Source organism: Bos indicus x Bos taurus, chromosome 11 (genome assembly GCF_003369695.1).
Source record: "Bos indicus x Bos taurus breed Angus x Brahman F1 hybrid chromosome 11, Bos_hybrid_MaternalHap_v2.0, whole genome shotgun sequence".
Taxonomy (NCBI): domain Eukaryota; kingdom Metazoa; phylum Chordata; class Mammalia; order Artiodactyla; family Bovidae; genus Bos; species Bos indicus x Bos taurus.
Window position 1 is genome coordinate 73,619,684 of NC_040086.1, and position 19,853 is coordinate 73,639,536.

The 19,853-nt window shown below is 45.8% G+C and overlaps 1 protein-coding gene across 2 annotated transcripts in view; it reads left to right on the forward strand.

Annotated features, from left to right (window-relative positions):
• The window catches only part of ADCY3 (adenylate cyclase 3), an 83,782-nt gene that overhangs the window by 35,270 nt on the left and 28,659 nt on the right, over nt 1-19,853 (forward strand). For both annotated transcript variants that reach the window (XM_027555926.1, XM_027555927.1), the window contains exon 3: nt 3,475-3,624. In XM_027555926.1, coding sequence (XP_027411727.1) covers nt 3,475-3,624 — 150 coding nt within the window. The remainder of the gene's footprint in view (nt 1-3,474; nt 3,625-19,853) is intronic.

The following is a 19,853-nucleotide window of genomic DNA, read 5'->3' on the forward strand; positions in this document are numbered from 1 at the left end:
GCTGTCCTGCCTACACGGCCCCAGGCATGAACCAAATCTGACTCCTCTTCTAGTTTTGGGATTATAATCTTTGGTTTGGAACTTCTCCACTAGAGCTGCTCTCTGCTGGTCTGTCTGCAAGTCTGGTTTTCTTTGGTGGATGCCTCAGGAGGTAATGCATAACAGTGATCCCTGACACAAGCTCAGTTCAGTTCAGTCACTCAGTTGTTTCTGACTCTTTGCAACCCCATGGACTGTAGTACACCAGGCTTCCCTGTCCATCACCAATTCCTGGAACTTGCTCAAACTCATGTCCATCAAGTCAGTGATGCCATCCAGCCATCTCATCCTCTGTCATCCCCTTCTCCTTCTGCCTTCAGTCTTTCCCAGCATCAGGGTCTTTTCCAATGAGTCATTTCTTTGCATCAGGTGGCCAAAGTGTTGGTGCTTAAACATCAGTTCTTCCAATGAATATTCAGGGTTGATTTCCTTTAGGATTGACTGGTTTGATCTCCTTGCAGTCCTCGGGACTCAAGAGTCTTCTCCAACACTGCAGTTCAAAAGCATCAATTCTTTGGTGCTCAGCTTTCTTTATGGTCCAACTCTCACATCCATACATGACTACTGGAAAAACCATAACTTTGACTATATAGACCTTTGTCAGCAAAGTAATGGCTGTGCTTTTTAATATGCTGTCTAGGTTTGTCATAGCTTTTCTTCCAAGGAGCAAGCATCTTAACATGGTACCTTTTACACAGCCTGCCTCTTCCATCCTTATGAGTGGTCCGGAAGACCCCTGAGTGTGGAGCTCTGTCCCCAGCCATGTGATAGCCCAGGCTGGGTGTGGCCAGGGCAGACACAGGCCGGTGGCCCCAGGTTATCGCACCTTGTCTGGAGCCCCTGGTTCAGTTGCTGACACTGACAGGTGTCGGGTCCAGATGTGTGGCACCTCCTTTACCCTCCAGGACCCTGAGCCCTGTCAGTCCCCAGACTCTCGGCCTGGTGGCTACTGTATCTGGACTGCCCTCCCGTGGGCTTTGATGGGGTGCCGCTATTCCATGAGTATGCATGGGGAGCAGCCTGACCTTGACACTCTAGTTTCCTGAGCCTTGAACTTGAGAGCAAGCAGATTTCTAAGGCCCCATGGGCACCATGGAGAGTGGCCTCTGGGCTGGTGGAGTTTCCTGGACCTCAAAGTAGACTGGCTTTGAGACCCAGTGATCTGTGTGATTTGCTTTGACTCACTGAACATAAATTATAAATTAGCATCTTTTTTGATCATCAGGTGTTTAATAAAGTGGCCTGAGGCCATACTAATACTGATCGCTCGTGGGAATGGGCTGTCATGGTCCAGAAGAAGGCACAGGAGATGTCCCAAAGGACTTTAAGATCCCACCTGCTTGCCCTACAAATGGTGTAGACCATCAGAGCTGCCCAGGCCCAAGATCGGGCTATTGTTAATTGCCAGAACCAACTATCCAAGAAGCTTGTGAAATTATCACCCAGTGACTTGATTACCAGCACTAAGCACACCTCTGTTATTGTACGTCTCACCTGCTAATTAATTCATTACTAAGTGGACCTTTCTTGAGTGTCCCCCTACACCTCCAGGCTCAGACTGGTAGCCAAGTACAAACTCTTTAGGAAGCTTCTTTCTGGGTGGTAGATTCTCCTAGTTAGTATCAACCAGCAGCCCTGATGAAACATTAAAACAGAAGGGATACAGCATAACCAAGGATACTCAGAAAATTAATGTTACAATTAACTTGCCTTATTATCTATTAAACCTTCTTGCTTAGAAATTTAAAATGGACTTCCCTGCATTTTTCACCTACCTCAGAATTTATTATGTTCCACTGGACTGATCTTTTCTTCTCCTAGGGCCAAGAACTAAGAACTTCTATCTCCCTTCCCACCTCTCAATTTCCACCTTCTGCTCCAAAAACCACACCCTTGAGAGGAGAGGTCTGTTCACCTCTGACAGGCCCTCAGAGAATCAAGGCAGGGAACCTGGGGCAGCTCAGGGGAGTAAGAGGCACCAGACCTGGAAACAGGCCTTGTTGGAAAAGATTCACAGCCAGGGCTCTTAGAGAAGTGGGAGGAACTAGAACCTTTGTCATTCAGTCACTAAGTCGTGTCTGACTCTTTGCGACCCCGTGGAGTGCAGGACGCCAGGCTTCTCTGTCCTTCGCTATCTCCTGAAGTTTGTTCAGACTCCTGTCCATTGAGTCAGTGATGCCATCCAACCATCTCATCCTCTGTTGCTCCCTTCTCCTCCTGCCTTCAGTCTTTCCCAGCATCAGGGTCTTTTCCAGTGAGTTGGCTCTTTGCACCAGGTGGCCAGAATATTGGAGCTTCACCTTTAGCCTCACCCCTTCCAATGAATACTCAGGGTTGATTTCCTTTAGGATTGACCGGTTTGATTTCCTTGCTGTCCAGAGGACTCTTAAGAATTTTCTCTAAACCACAGTTTGAAAGCATCAGTTCTTCAGTGGTCAGCCTTCTTTATGGTCCAGCTCTCACATCCATGCATGATTACTGGAAAAAACATTATTCTTGCCTTGCGAACCCCACAAACAGTATGAAATTAGAACCTGATCCAGCCCCAAATGGGACCAAGTTGGGTCAGAGATTGGAGCCGGCAGCAGCCAGCACCCGGAAATGTGGTTTGGATGTCAGGTCCACAGTCAAAGTTACCTCTGGCAGCCTCTGGGAGCTAGGGACGAGAGACACCTAGGGGAGCCTGCCAGGTGCCAGGGCTGGGGAAACAGCCTCTTGATGCCCAAAGAAGCCCTTGGCGCCAGTACACTGAGCTCACCAGACCAACATTAGATCCCAAACCCCTTCTTCTGCTTCCTGTAGCTGTAGTTCCTTCTGAGACCTGGATGTTGGTGCTGGCCGCCCTCTCACCAGGTGGCAGGTGAGTTGGCTCAGAGGATGCACGTGAATCCTAGAGGTCTGTAACCTGTGATTCACATGTTAGGTAGCATTGTGACAACACAATCAGCCTAGGACCTCTTCTGGTCTCCTGTGACTTTCCCTATGACCTGTAGCTGTTAGGATTATACACACCTGGCCAGTAGATCTCTTTCACTTTCCTCCCCAGCTATTCAGCACAGTGCCTAAATGCACCTATGAAGTAAGGGTAAGTGGTCATTGAACAAGTGAGTGGGCAAATGGATGAGTAACGGAGGGACCACTCAGGCCTCACAGTGGGCGGGATGGGCCAGCTTGGCTACCATGTAAAGGAGGATGGGAGAACAGTGGTCCTGCCACCAGCCTTCCAGGCCTGGAGCCACACCCTTGAATAACTTCAGGCATCCGTGGTGGGAGGGCAGGGTCTACTCCAGGGATCTGAATCCCTGCTCAAGGCCGGAGGCTCTGCCGGACACCTCCCTGGACCCTGGGCAACTTGGGGGTAGATTTTGGTCCCCTCCCTCTCCTGAAGATGGGCCCTGACCATTGTCCTTTCCTCTCCTCCTCCTTGGCATGCAGATTCTGGCCAACGTCTTCCTCTACCTGTGCGCCATCGTCGTGGGCATCATGTCCTACTACATGGCAGACCGCAAGCACCGCAAGGCCTTCCTGGAGGCCCGCCAGTCTCTGGAGGTGAAGATGAACCTGGAGGAGCAGAGTCAGCAGCAGGTCAGGCTCTCTGGGGAAGGCCGTGGGGCGGTACTGGCCTGGGACCCCAGTTTGGGGCCTGTCGGAAGGGAGTGAGCCCAGTTACTTCTGGGTCTCTGGGGCTCAGTGGGGCTTGGAGTTTGAATTCTCTTTTACTAGAGTTGTTGCTGCTCAGTTGCTCAGTCATGTCCAACTCTTTGCGACCCGATGGACTGCAGCACACCAGGCTTTCCTGTCTTTCACTGTCTCCTGGAGTTTGCTCAAACTCATGTCCACTGAGTCGGTGATACGATCCAACCATCTCAGCCTCTGTCACCCCCTTCTCCTCCTGCCTTCAGTCTTTCCCACCATCAGGGTCTTTTCCAGTGAGTTGGCTTTTCGCATCAGGTGGCCAAAGTACTGGAGCTTCGGCATCAGTCCTTCCGATGAATACTGAGGATTGATTTCCTTAGAGTTGACTGGTTGGATCTCCTTCAGTCCACAGGACTCTGAAGAGTCTTCTCCAGCACCACCGTTTCTTTGGAGGCATCACTCTTATCCCTCTGTCACTCCCTCTTGTGCAGATTCATGCTCCCCACCTACTGTGTGCTCAGGGCTCCCTGCAGTGGGGTTGGGGTGGAAGACACATTCCCTGGCCTCAGGGTCCTTTTGGGTGAAGTCTGTCATCCCCTCATCCCTCCTCCCATGAGCACTGTTTCCTTTGCACTCAGGGCAAGCTCCCCACTGCCTTCTCCTGCTACGTCATTTGTGAACACGGTAAAAGCAGCCCAGCCCCTGGGGCCCCACTGTTTACATTTTCCATTGAGAGAAGTGCCTGCTGTGCCCACGCTGTTTACTGGCTTCACTCCAGCCTCATCCACCGCAGAAGCTCCCTGCTCTCATGTGACTCAGTCTTTTTTTTTTTTTTTCCTGTTAATCTGTCTTGTGTAAACTTTATTATAACTTCAGTCACAAGGACTCGAGAGGGATAGACGGAGAAATTCTCCCTTCCCCAACACATATAATACACAAATACATAACATTCTTGCACATTGCATGTCTTTAATATAGTTTAAATAGGTTTGGGGAAAGAATGGGCTTCCCTGGTAGCTCAACAATGAAGAATCTGCCTACAGTGCAGGAGCCACAGGAGATGCAGGTTAGAGCCCTGTGTCAGGAAGATTCCCTGGAGGAGGGCGTGGCAATCCACTCCAGTATTCTTGCCAAGGAAAGGAAGATAAACTCACCAGTTAAATCTACCATGTGGATATAGAATTTTGGTTGAAACTTTCCACAACTTCTGCAAAGGAGAGGCCCTGGGACTTCCCTGGTGATCCGGTAGCTAACACTTTGTACTCCCAATACATGGGGCCTGGGTTCAGTCCCTGGTCAGGGAACTAGATCCCACAACTGAGAGTTCATGTGCTGCATAAAAGATTCCACATGGCAACGAAGATTGAAGATCCTGCATGCTGCAACTTAGGCTGGTGCAACTTCAGTTTAGTTCAGTTCAGTCGCTCAGTCGTGTCCGACTCTTTGCGACCCCATGAATCGCAGCTTAATTAATTTTTTTGAAAAAGGACAGCCCTTGACTTGGGGAAAGTAGTACCTTAATCTTCATGAAGCTTCAATGTGCAGCTGTCCTTACCGCCACCATTGACATATCCTGACAGACCCCACACCCCCAGCAATCCAGATGTTTGACAAAGATCCGTGGGATTTATGGCAGTAATTCCCATATCAATGTACCAGTCTTTTAAATAGTTTTTGGTCTGCATTCGTCTCAGATGCTTTTTGAAGGTCTTCAGAAATTTCATCCACCAGTTTCCTGTTCTCCATAGGTTGACTTCCCCTGAATAAACGAACTCAGTAGGTTGAAAATATGTGCCTCTCTGCTCTGGGAACCATGTCATTTTCTGTTCAGGTGGTGCTGTTTGCTCTGGGCTCAGCAGGTTCACCGAAATTGCTGTTTTCATGGACCCTGCCACCCAGGTGGGCAGGGCAGTAGTTTTGGGGGGTTCCATTGGTGAACCTCACATTCTCCAGACAGTGCTGTTTGAAAGCACACACTGACTCATTTAGCTGATGTGTCCTGGCTTCCTCTGTCCTGGGGTGTTCCTTCTCTCTCTGTTTACCAGTGAGATCTAGAAGCATCTGAGCTGAGCCTTGGACTCATCTCTTTCAGAAGACAGGCTTTAGAAGGGGAACCATCCTGACTTCCATGGTGACAAGGGGCCACCACACCTGTCCCCTTCTCCTCCGCCCTGTTTCCTGTCATTACCGAGGAGCTGCTGCGGCTGTAACTTAAAGAATCCTGCTTTACTGGCTTTACTGAGCCCCTTCAAAGGCATTCTTTAATTTCTGCCTTCTATACTGTCTTGGTTCTTGTTTGCATTTGATCTCTCATATTGTGGAGGCATCCCTCTGTGTTCTCTACATTAAAAAAAAAATGTGTGTGTCACCACTCAGCTAGACTGGAGGGTTCTTTTTTATATAGTCTGTGCAGTTTTGAGCATACTCATCTGTGTTGATCTTGTCAGTCTCAGAGTGTACAATCCAGGACATCTTCAATCACGTTCCACGGTGCTTGGTGGGGGCCTTCTGGGGTGGTGAGAAAGGCCCTGTGTCTCACCCTGGGTCTGTTATTCCATGTGTGGATGATTTGGACAAGTTATCCACCCTGGAGAGCCTCACTTTCCTCATCTTCAAAGTGGGAGTATTGCTACTCCAAAGTGGAGATGTTGATGAGCATCATCTTGCTGAGGGTTCCCTGAGGGTCAAATGAGAAACACAGACAGAAGTGCTTTGTAACTTGGGAAGCTGGGAGCGGTGACGGTCAGGCCACTAGGCCTGCTTTCTCATGCCCGGGCCGTATGCTCACTCCTGGCAGGGTCAGTGCAGGGAGCCTGGGGCCTGGCAGAGAGAACCACCCCTGTGTGCTCCAGGCCTCCTGGACACTATGGAGTAGCCAGAGGGTATCTGGCTGTCTGCCCAGGCTGCGTGGTAGCAGCAGGGCAGACACTGGCCCTGGAATGGGAGTCCAGGGAGGTGAAGGGAGAGGAGGGACAGACCCCCAGGCCTTGCTGGGGTGCAGCAGGTGCCTGTAAATGTCCATCAAGTGGACTTGAGCCTGAGTGTGCCCTTGGGCTAGTTCTTTCCGTCTTTGGACCTCAGTTTCCCTATATGTGAAGTGTAGATGATAACACATTTGCGGATAAAATGGGATAATCTGTGTCAATCCCTTTGAGGATGAGAAAAGCACTGGAGTTCTGCCACCTGTGAGTTAACATTTGCTCGTGTTTTTCTTTAGGACTTTTGTGACTATGTACATGAGATCTGCTTTCCATTTTAACTTTATTTCTCTGTCCTTGACAGGTTTGGGTATCATGGTTATGCCAACTTATTTACTGGAGAAATGTTCCCTCTCTTAGGTTACTCTTTTAATGTTTAGAAGAATTCACTTGTGAAGCCCTATTGGTCTGGAATTTTTCTTTATGAGTAGATTGGTCGGTCTAAAAAGTAAGGATGTACATTTCCTTTTGTGTGGGTTTTGGAAAGTTTTTGTTTTTTCAAGAACTTATCCATTTCATCTAAGTTTTCAAATTGTTGCTCTACGTGTGTTATATTTTATCTCTATGTGTCATTGTCTATGGGATTTGTGTTTCTTTTTTCATTACTGATGTTGGTAATTTGTGCTTTCTATTTTTAAATTTTTTCTTAATCTGTTTTACTAAAGTTAATTCACGTTTTAGCCTTTTCAATGAAACACCTTTTTGGGTTTTTGTACATTTCTATAATTCATTAATTTATACTTCTAACTTTGTCATTTTCTTCTATTTTCTTTGGGATTAATTTTGGTGTTATTCTTTATCTTCTTGAAATGGAACTTAAATAGCTAATTTTCAGCATTTCTTTTCTAAAACATGTACTTTTGCTGTAGATTTCCCTCATTATGTTGCTTTAGCTTTATTCCACAAGTTTCAATATGTCATATTTCTGTTGTCAATTAGTTCAGTTTTCTAAATTCTAAAATTCATATTTTCTAAATCCATTGAGGTGCTTTTGATCCATGAACTGTTTCAGTCAGTTCAGTCACTCAGTTGTGTCCGACTCTTTGCGACCCCATGAACGCAGCACGCCAGGCCTCCCTGTCCATCACCAACTCTTGGAGTCCACCCAAACCCGTGTGCATCGAGTCAGTGATGCCATCCAGCCATCTCATCCTCTGTTGTCCCCTTCTCCTCCTGCCCCCAATCCCTCCCAGCATCAGAGTCTTTTCCAATGAGTCAACTCTTCGCATGAGGTGGCCAAAGTACTGGAGTTTCAGCTTTAGCATCATTCCTTCCAAAGAAATTCCAGGGCTGATCTCCTTCAGAATGGACTGGTTGGATCTCCTTGCAGTCCAAGGGACTCTCAAAAGTCTTCTCCAACACCACAATTCAAAAGCATCAATTCTTCGGTGCTCAGCTTTCTTCACAGTCCAACTCTCACATCCATACATGACCACTGGAAAAACCATAGCCTTGACTAGATGGAGCTTTGTTGGCAAAGTAATGTCTCTGCTTTTGAATATGGTGTCTAGGTTGGTCATAACTTTCCTTCCAAGGAATAAGCGTCTTTTAATTTCATGGCTGCAATCACCATCTGCAGTGATTTTGGAGCCCAGAAAAATAAAGTCAGCCACTGTTTCCACTGTTTCCCCATCTATTTGCCATGAAGTGATGGGACCAGATGCCATGATCTTAGTTTTCTGAATGTTGAGCTTTAAGCCATTAGGAGTACATTAATTAATTTCCAGATATCTGGGGACTGTTTAAAAGTTATCTTTTTTTTTTTTTTGCCACACCATGTGGCCTGAGGGATATAATTCCCCAACCAGGGACCAAACTGATGCCCTCTGCACTGGGAGTACAGAGTCTTAACCATTGTACCCCCAGGGAAGTTCCTAAAATTTATCATTTTATTGTTGATTTTTAGGTTAATTTGACTGTGGTCAATGAACATGCTCTGTATGACTTTGGCCACCTGATGCAAAGAGCTGACTCATTTGAAAAGACCCTGATGCTGGGAAAGATTGAGGGCAGGAAGAGAAGGGGGACGACAGAGGATGAGATGGTTGGATGGCATCACTGACTCAATGGATATGGGTTTGGGTAGACTCCTGCAGTTGGTGATGGACAGGGAGGCCTGACGTGCTGTGGTTCATGAGGTCACAAAGAGTCAGACACAACTGAGTGACTGAACTGAACTGCATGATTTTAGCCCTGTGAAATTTGTTGGAACTTGATTTTTGACCTAGCATGTGTATGTATCAAAATGCCTTTCAAAAATGAAATAAGATCGATAAATGTCAATTATGACTCATTTGCATCTACCCCAAAGTATTTTTGCCTCTTTGGTCACAATGTAAAGATTCACAACACTTAATTCCCCCTCCCCCATATTTTCTAGCCATTGTAATGTATATTATTATTTATTTATTTCAGGTTTTTAAAAAATTGGGATGTGGTGGATTTACAGTATTTTCTTAGTTTCAGGTGTACCACATAGTGATTCGATTATAATGTATTTTAATTCAACATATATTTAAACCCCACAAAACAGTCTTACCCAATTATCATTGTTTTACAGCTAATAGTCATTACCTATGTTTGCCCATATTTTACCCTTGATTATACTCCACTTCTTCATTGCTGTGTTTCCACCTTCTTTTTTTTTTTTTTTTTTTGCTTCCACCTTCTTGAGGAATTCCTTGTAGTACTGCTTTTCAGGTAGGTCTGTTGGCACTAAATTCTCCCCCATTTTTAATTGCTAGAAGAGTTTATTTTTATTTCAATTTTGAAAGCCACTTTTTAATCAGATAAAGAATTTTAAGTTGCCAGATTCTTACTTTCTTCCCTTTGAAGGAGTCTTTCCCTTGTCCTTGGGCTTCCATTGTAATGCCAGCTGTAAGACACACTGTTGCTCCTGTTATTATTTATTTATTGAAAGGTTATTTTCAGTTGCTCAGTCATGATCTACTCTTTGCAACCCCATGGACTGCAACACGCCAGGCTTCTCTGTCCTTCACTTCTCCTGGAGTTTGCTCAAATTCTTGTCCATTGAGTTGGTGATGCCATCCAATCATTTCATCCTCTATCGCTCCCTTCTCCTCCTCTCTTCAGTCTTTCCCAGCATCGGGCTCTTTTCCAGACCAGAGGGCCCAGGTTCAATCCCTGGTTGGGGAACTAAATCCCACAAGCTGTGGTATGTCCAAAAAGAAAGGAAAAGAAAGATTGTGGCAACCCTGCACCAAGCAAGTCTGCCAGCACCATTTTTTTCCCCCAACAGCATTTGCTCATTTCATGTGTCTGGGTCACATTTTGGTAACTCTCACAATATTTCAAACTTTTTCATTAATTTTAGATTTGCTGTGGTGATCTGTGATTGGGGGTTTTTGCTTTCACTGTTGTATTTATTTGGGGGACACCATGAATTGCACCCATTGGATACAGCAAATTTAATAAATAATATTTATTCTGACTGTTCCACTGACTGGCTGTTCCCCTATCTCTCTCCCCCTTCTTGGACCTTCCTATTTTCTGAGACTCAACAATATTGAAACTAGGCCAGTCAGTGCCCCTACAGTGGCCTCTGAGTTTTCAAGTGAAAGGAAAACTCACATGATTCTCACTTTAAATCAAAAGCTAGAAATGATTAAGCATAGTGAGGAAGGCGGAGAAGGCAATGGCACCCCACTCCAGTACTCTTTCCTGGAAGATCCCATGGATGGAGGAGCCTGGTGGGCTGCAGTCCATGGGGTCGCTAAGAGTCAGACACGACTGAGCGACTTCACTTTCACTTTTCACTTTCATGCATTGGAGAAGGAAATGGCAACCCACTCCAGTGTTCTTGCCTGGAGAATCCCAGGGATGGAGGAGCCTGGTGGGCTGCCGTCTATGGGGTCTCACAGAGTTGGACACGACTAAAGTGACTTAGCAGCAGCAGCAGTGAGGAAGGCATGTCAGAAGCCAAGACAGGCCAGAAACTAGGCCTCCTGCACTAGTTAGCCAAGTTGTGAATGCAAAGGAAAAGTTCCTGAGAAAGCAGAACAGCCTTATGGCTGATACGGAGAATTTTGGTGATACGGATAGAAGATGAAACCAGCCACAACCTTCCCTGAAGCCAAAGCCTAATCCAGAGCAAGGCCCTCACTCTCAACAGTTCTGTGAAGGCTGAGAGAGATGAGGAAGCTGCAGAAGAAAAGTGTGAAGCCAGCAGAGGTTGGTTTCTGAGGTCTAAGGAAGAGGCCATCTCCATAACATAAAAATGGAAGGTGAAGCAGCAACTTCAGCAAGTTGTCCGTAAGTTCTAGCTGAGATCATTAATGAAGGTGGCTACACTAAACTATAGGTTTCCAATGTAGGTGAAGTAGCCTTCTATTAGAAGATGTCATCTAGGACTTTCATAGCTAGACAGGAGAAGTCAATGCCTGACTCCAAGCATCAAAGAATGAGCTGCCTCTCTTGATAGGGGCTAATGCAGTTGGTGACTTGGGAGTTGAAACCAATGCTTATTTACCATTCTGAACATCCGAGGACCCTTAAGAATTATGCTACATCGCCTCTCCTTGTGCTTTATAAATGGAACAACAAAGCCTGGATGGCAGCACGTCTGTTTACAGCATATTTTTACTGAATATTTGAAGCCCACCATCTAGACCTAATGCTTAGAAAAAAGATGCCTTTAAAAATATTACTGCTCGTTAACAATGCAGCTGGTCACCCAAGAGCTCTGATGAAGAAGTACAAGATTATGCTTTTTTCATACCTGCCCACATAACATCCATTCTTCTGCCCATGGATCAAGTAATAATTTCAACTTACAGGTCTCGTTATTTAAGAAATGTATTTTGTAAGGCTATAGCTGCCGTAGGGAGTGATCCCTCTGATAGATCTGGGCAAAGTAAATTGAAAACTTTCTGGAAAGGATTCTCTAGTTTAGATGCCATTATGAACATTTGTGATTCATGGGAAGAAGTCAAGATATCAACATTAACGGAAGCTGATTCTAACCTTCATGAATGACTGAGGGGTTCAAGACTTCAGTGGAGGAAATAATGCAGACATGGTAGAAATAGCAAGAGAGACAGAATTAGAACTGGAGGCTGAAGATGTGACTGATTACTGATGACACCAATGGATGAAGTATGGCTTCTTATGGATGAGCAAAGAAGATGGTTTCTTGATAGATTCTACTCCTGGTGAAGATGCTGTGAAGATTGTTGAAATGACATCAAAGACTTTTGTAATAGGATATTACATAAATTTAGTTGATAAAACAGAAGCCCAGTTTGAGAGGATTGACTCCAGTTCTGAAAGTTTTACATGCTATGGAGAAACCATTTATGAAAGAGTCAACTGATGCTGCAGACTTCATTGTCTTATTTTAAGAAATTGCCTCAGTCACCCCAACCTTCAGCAGCTACCACCCTGATCAGTTAGCAGCCATCAGCATCAAGGTAAGGCCCTCACCAGCAAAAAGATCATGACTTGTTGAAGAGTCAGGTGACAGTTAAAAATTTTTAGCAATGAAGTATTTTTTTTGATATGCTGTTGTACACTTAATAGACTTCAGTATAGTGTGAACATAACTTTTATATGCACTGAGAAACCAAAAAATCCATGTACTCACTTTATGGCAATATTCATGTGATTGCAGTGTTCTAGAACTGAACCCACAATATCTCCGAGGTGTGCCTGTATAGACTTTTCACACACAGATGGTATGTTCACTCTTCTGCACTCTCTATTCACCCAGTCCCTTAGAGAGGGTTCCAAGTCCATATTGCATTGCCTCATGCTTTTTGTGACTGTGTTGAATTCCATTGTGTGGAGGTAACATCATTTATTTAAAAGGGCTCCTGTAAGTAGACATTTAGGTTATTTCCAGTTCTATGCTACTGCAAACATTACTATAATAGATATCTTTATATGGATACCATATTATATATGTATAAATATATCTGAAAGCTAAAAACCTAGAAGTGGAATTGCTTGATCAGTGCATTTTAAAAATTATATGTGTATACATATATGTGTGAACATGTATATATATGTATATATATGTATACTGTAATAAAATATACATAAGGTAGAATTTACCATCTTAAACATTTTGAAGTTTATAGTTCAGTGACATTAAGTACATTCTCAATGTTGTACAGCCATCACCACTCTTCGCCTCTAGAGCTTTTTCATTATTCCACACAGAAGTTCTATACCCATTAAATGTTAAATTTTCATCCTCCCCTTCCCTGGCCCCTGGAAATCACTATTCTACTTTCTGTCTTTATGAAATTGACTGTTCTAGGTACCTCATATACATTGTTGTTTTTATTTAGTCACTAAGTCATGTCTGACTCTTCTGTGACACCATGGACTGCAACCCACCAGGCTCCTCTGTCCATGGGATTTCCCAGGCAAGAGTCCTGGAATGAGTTACCATTTCCTTCTCCAGGGGAATCTTCCCAACCCAGGGATTGAACCCACATCTTCTGCATTGCAGATGGCTTCTTTACCACTGAGCCACTGTGAAGCCCCCTCATATAAGTAGAATCCTACAATATTTGTCCTTTGGTAACTAGTTTATTTCACTTCGAATAATGTCTTCAGGGTTCATCCGTGTTGTAGCATGTATCAGAATTTCATTCCTTTTTAAGGTTGAATAATATTCCAGTATATATATATAACACACTTTGTTTATCCATTCATCTGTTGATGGGATCCACCTTTCAGCTCTTGTGAATGATGCCTCCGTGCACTGTTGGTGTGTAAGTATCTCTTTGAGTCCCAGCTTTCCAAGCCTTTGGGAATAAACACAAGTGGAATTGCGGGTTATATGGTAGTTCTGTATTTAGTATTCTGAGGAACCAGGCACGTGCATTTTTAATGTTGATTTGTTGCTGTTGCTGTTGTTGTTCATTCACGAAGTCCTGTCCAACTCTTTGAGACGCTATGGACTGCAGTACACCAAGCTTCCCTGTTCCCTTCATTATCTCCCAGAGCTTGCTCAAACTCATGTCCATTGAGTCAGTGATGCTATCCAAGCATCTCATCTTCTCACCCCCTTCTCCTGCCCTCAGTGTTTCCCAGCACCAGCATCTTTTCCAATGAGTTGGCTCTTCACATCAGGTAGCCAAAGGATTGGAGCTTCAGCCTCAGTTCTTCCAGTGAATATTCAGGATTTTTCTTTAGGATTGACTGGGTTTTCTTTAGGATTTTCTTTGATCTCCTTGCAGTCCAAGGGACTCTCAAGAGTCTTCTCCAGCACTACAATTTGAAAGCATCAGTTCTTAAGTGCTCAGCCTTCTTTATGATCCAACTCTCACATCCGTACATGACTACTGGAAAAACATAGCTTTAACTATATGGACCTCTGTTGGCAAAGTGATATCTCTGCTTTTTAATATGCTGTCTAGGTTTGCCATAGCTTTTCTTCCAAGGAGTAAGCGTCTTTTAATTTCATGGCTTCAGTCACCATCCACAGTGATTTTGGAGCCCAAGAAACTAAAATCTATCACTGTTACCACTTTTCACTCTTCTATTTGCCATTAAGCGACAGGACAGGATGTGAGGATCTTAGTTTTTTGTATGTTGAGTTTTAAATAAACTTTTTCACTCTCCTTTCACTTTCATCAAGAGGTTCTTTACTTCCTCTTCACTTTCTGCCATTAGAGTGGTATCATCTGCATATCTGAGGTTGTTGATATTTCTCCCAGTCATCTTGATCCCAGCTTGTGATTCATCCAGCCTAACATTTCACATTGATGTACTGTATATATAAATTAAATAAGCAGGGTGACAATATACAGCCTTGATGTACTCCTTTCCCAATTTTGAACCAGTCCATTGTTCCATGTCCAGTTCTAACTGTTGCTTCTTGACCCACATACAGTTTTCTTAGGAGATGGATAAGGTGGTCTGGCATTCCCATCTCTTGAAGAGTTTTTCACCGTTTGTTGTGATCCACACAGTCAAAGGCTTTAACGTAGTCAGTGAAGCAGAAGTAGATATTTTTCTGGCATTCCCTTGCTTTCTCTGTATCATTCAAGAGATGTCGGCAATTTGATCTCTGGTTCCTCTGCCTTTTTAAAATCCAGCTTGTACATCTGGAAGTTCTTGTACTACTGAAGCCTGGCGTGAAGGATTTTGAGCATTATCTTGTTAGCATGCGAGATGAGTGCAGTTGTGCAGTAGTTTGACATTCTTTGGCATTGCCCTTCTTTGGGATTGAAATGAAAACTGACCTTTTCCAGTCCTGTGGCCACTGCCGAGTTTTCCAAATTTGCTGACATACTGACATAGTTAATGTTGATAAATATTACCAAATTGTCTCACAGAAGTTCAAACAATTTACCCTCCTCTCAGCAATGCATGAGAATGGACTTAGGCACTTAAGGTTTCCTTGTTTATCTAGAAAAGACTTCTTTGTTTTGGAACTCCTGCAGCTCCCCCCACAGATGTCTGTTTGGAAACCCCAGCTGCAGGGAACAGGCCCCAAGGCAGTGGTAGCATCCTGTGAGCTGTTGCCCACTGTTTTCTTATTTGAGTCAAGTTACAGCCAGGTGAACACAGGTTGGAAGAGTTTCTTTTCTTTTTCAGTATACATTGTACAATATTTGATCAAAACAGACAAGTCCAAAGAAAAAATACGATAGAGGCGTATTCCTTCAAGTCTTTTTTCCTCCTTCTGTGTTTTGCAAGTGTTAACCCTTATAAAAGTCACAGCTTATTCTCAGATGTAGCAGTTTAGAATCAGATATTCAAGTTTTCGCTGTCTCATATGCTTATTATGGAAGCTAAATGTAAAGGGTTTATTTAGCACAGAGCTAAGCCATAAAGTTAAAAGACTCTTGCTCCTTGGAAGAAAAGCTATGACCAACCTAGACAGCATATTAAAAAGCAGAGACATTACTTTACCAACAAAAGTCCGTCTGGTCAAAGCTATGGTTTTTCCAGTAGTCATGTATGAATGTGAGAGTTGGCCTATAAAGAAAGCTAAGCGCCAAAGAATTGATACTTTTAAACTGTGGTGTAGGAGAAGATTCTTGAGAGTCCCTTGGACTACAAGGAGATCCAACCAGTCAATCCTATAGGAAATCAGTCCTGAATGTTCATTGGAAGGACTGATGCTGAAGCTGAAGCTTTGCATACTTTGCATACTTAGCTAATACTTTGGCCACCTGATGTGAAGAACCGACTCATTGGAAAAGATCCGATGCTGGGCAAGATTGAAGGCAGGAGAAGAAGGGGACGACAGAGTATGAGATGGTTGGATGGCATCACTGAGGCAATGGACATGTTTGAGTAGGCTCCGGGAGTTGGTGATGGACAGGGAAGCCTGGCATGCTGCATTCCATGGGGTCACAAAGAGTCGACACGACTGACCAACTGAACTGAAATAGTAGACCCTGAACTGTCTACCACTAATATTATTGTTGTTGGATACATTTTGAAGATACAGAGAAGTAGAAAAACTTCCCATAATCCAGGGGTTTCTTTTAAAAAATATATTTTTTTTAAATACAATTTTTAAATTGGGCTCTCAGCTAGAACAGGCTTTCAAGTTTACTGGGATTTTTTTCTTTTTCCTTTTTGTTGAGGTGAAAAAGGCTGTGCTGAGACAAGGGAGCCCCTGGGTGATGAGGAGATGGGACAGAGTCTTGGGTTCCAGTGACTCGGCTTGTCTCCTCCTCTGCCGGGAGAGTGGGGCCTCGTGGGTTTGAGGCTCTAAGAGCGAGCATGCCCTGGCAGGCGAGGGCCTCTTGTTGCATTGCTGAGCACATATCTGACACTTCAGGCCATCCAGTGGGACCACAGGGTGGAGTTGTTTTTCTTTATTCTCATGTGACCATAGCTCCAGGGTTTAGTTGGGGACCTTGAGGGTTGCTAAGCGCCCCAGCTGCCACCTGGCAACTGCAGGCATCCAGGAAATCCACCCAGCACACCTGTCACCAAGGACGGACTGCAGAATGATGACCCTTTCGGAATCACATCCTCAGAATCACTTCCCAGGGTTGGGAAGTGGTTGGAGGAGCCTGTGGGGGAGGGTGCAGAGAGGATGGGGACAGGCAGGTCTGCACTTCCCCTCAGATCAGGTTCAGTTAGGAAGCCAACCAGGCCCTCACTGGGGGAGGAGAACTGCCCTTGGTCCCCACGCTCCCAGAGGAGGAAGCTGCAGGGGAGCCCAGGGTCAGAAAAGCAGTCATCATCACCCGTCCCCAGTGAGGGCCAGGGCCAGATCTCCTTGCTCCGTGGTGTCCTGGGGAATTCAGTGTGGGTGGGCACTGGGGGCGTCCCACTCAGCTCCTAGTGGGATGTGTAGACAACAGTTGCTTCTTTCTGCCTCTCCTCCTACTTCAGCCCGAAGCCCAGGTCACCTGTGACCAGGGATGGCCTTTCTTCTTGGAGCAGGAGTCTTTGCTGGGGTGGGTGACCTTCTGTCCTTGAGCAGGTCTCCAAGGGGAGTCTTACCCATTTACCATGAAAGTCAGACTTCTCAGGCAAGAGAGGCTTGGGACTCATCTCCTGTCTTTTTCTGAATGTCTCTGCCCAAGCCGGCCTCCCTGTTCCCTTTGAGACCTTTAGCTGTGGGAATAAGGCCCAGAGTGATCTCAGCCTCAGTTGGTGGGGAGAGGGGAGTGAGAGTGACAGAGAGGTGAGGAGCTCGCTGCCTCCCAGCCTAGGGGTTGGCTTCCAGTGTCAGCCCTCAGAGTGCCCACTGTTGTCCTGGCAACAGTGAGGTTGGGACTGGGGACCTGCCTCCGGGGAGCCAGTAGGGGATGGGGGCGGAGGAGGAGGATGCACCCTGCTGTCCGCTGCAGCTCTGCCTCTCCCTCTTTACATGATGACGTCCTGTTATATAAGCAGCTGATGTGGGTGGGGCAAACCCATCACCTACTTGACAGGAACCACAGAGGAAACCCCCTGGCATCAGCCTCCGGAGATCCCTGCTGCCTTAACTGCTTCACAGAACCACGTGCAAGTGTGTTTTTAGTTTAGCCTTGAAGGCTTCTTGGTTTGAGAAAACCCAGAAGGTGAATTTCCCATGACATGAAGTAAGAATTAGTGCATCTCTCTGTTCCAGCTCTCACCTCTTGGATTTCACAGCATGGTCATCATTCTAACATTCCAGGATTTGGCAAAATAAATGCATGTTAGATGATGCAAGTAAGGAGCCCTCAGAGGAAAGGTTGTTCTAAGGCCAGGGAGGGCCCCTGCCAGTGGGGGAGCAGGGGAATGGGCACTGGTGGCACTGCCCATGAGGCTGGCGGACAGCCCCCTGTCTGGGCTGTGTGGCCGCTGAGCTGGGTCCCTGCCAGGCTCTGGAAGGTCCTGAGCCCTGGCCACATAGCCCAGCACTGTTTTCCTCCGCACACAGCCACAGAGTCCACAGTCTGCATCCAGCGTGGTCAGGGTTATGGTGCATCCCCACCTTTATCTGGCTAGAAGGATGAAGTTTTGGTTAGTAATAGGGGTAGTTGTGCTTTTTTTTTTTTTTTTTAACAATTTCTTGTGCTAAGTCGTAGGCTGAGTTTTTACTAAATTATTTAATCATCACAACAAAACCCTTCTGGGGAATAGGCCCACCCCTTCTCCATCCTGGTGAGGCTATCTATTCGGGAGAGTTACTAACTAGGAGGGTCAGGCGAGTAGTCCCAGACGACATCCACGCTGTTGGTTTCTGTTTTCTTTGACCTGCCCAGAGCTTCACAACTTTCCAGTACTTAAAAATGTAGACATTCTATATAAAAACTTGTTATTTCTGACTGCCTTGGGAAATGGAAAGGTCTGACAGCATGGGGTGCAGAGTGAGACTTGCATTCACATCCGAGCCAGGGCACTTACCTGCTGCATGACCTTGAGCCAATTACTTCTGCCCTTTGAGCCCCCGTTTCTTTGTCTATGAAATGGGAACAGGATAAGATTGTCAGACTGTCTCAAAGATAGGATTCATCCCACAGATACTTTCAACATGCTTCTAGACACTGGAGATACAGCTGTGAACAGAACAGAGTCTAGATTGCTGCTTAATGTCATGGGCCAGAGAAGGCTTTCTAATAAGATGAGATTTGAGCAGAGACCTGAAGGCAGTGAGGGTGCGAGCCATGCAGTGATCAGAGAAATGAGCAGTAAGTGCAAAGGCCCTGAGGTATGTTCACAGAACGTCAAGGCAGTCAGTGCAGCTGGAGCAGAGCTGAGGGGATGCGAGGTGGGAGGTGCGGCAGAGAGGTGATGGGGCTGTTAGACCTGGGCTTTTCCCTTAAGGAGAACCTTTGCTTTGGAGGATTTAAATGTATCAGTCTGGCTGCTGGTAGAGAGGACATAGCAGTAGAAGCAGGGAGACCAGTTAGAAACTTTGCAGTAATTTTGGTGAGAGAGGATAATGGCCCAGACCAGGATGGAGTGATGAGGAGAACAGAAGATTCTGGATATGTTTTGAAGGCAGGGTACTGGAGGGTAGACTGGGATATGGGAGAGTGATGGCTCAGAGATGGCTCTAAGGATTTTAGCCTGGAGGCGGTGAGTTTGCTCTGGGTCCAAGACGAAAGCAGATGGTCTGTGCTTGCACAGCAGGCGTCTTAGCACTCTTCTCCACTGATCACAGATGTGACCTCAGCATCCTTCTCAACACAGTGCTCTGGGCAGCTGCTCTCCGTCCCTCAGAGTTGGCATGTGAGCTGGACTTAATTGCTGCTGTAGCATTCTAGAGGTGTACAGTCATTGGGACTGTTTAAAATTATTTAAAAATTTTAAATTAAAAATCACTTCCTTCACTGCAGTAGCTACATTTCATGTGCTCGGGAGTTCTGTGTGGCTGGCTCGTGGCTACGCGTTGGACAGCAGAGATTACCAAACATTTCCATGACTGCAGAAAGTGCTGTTCTGGAGGGTGATGCCTTGCCCCTTGAGCCGTGGCTCCTGGTTGGCAGCTCATTAACTCACCAAACCTCTTAGGAGCACCTGCTTTGTGCCAGGCTGTCCGGTGAGGGCTCCAGATACCACGTGGGTGGCTATCTTTGGGCCCAAAGGGCTGTCTCCTGAGATGCTGGTCACCTTGGCCCGCAGTAGCCTGTCTCTGGGGACTGCACAGGCACCCAGACAGGCGACTGTCAGCCCCACCTGCTCCGCACCCGCTCTCCCCTCTAGCAAGGTAGGGGTGGGGACCGACCCTCGGTCTGTACGGTTTCTGGGCTGTTCTCTCAACTCTGAGGTTGGGTGTGGAGTTCG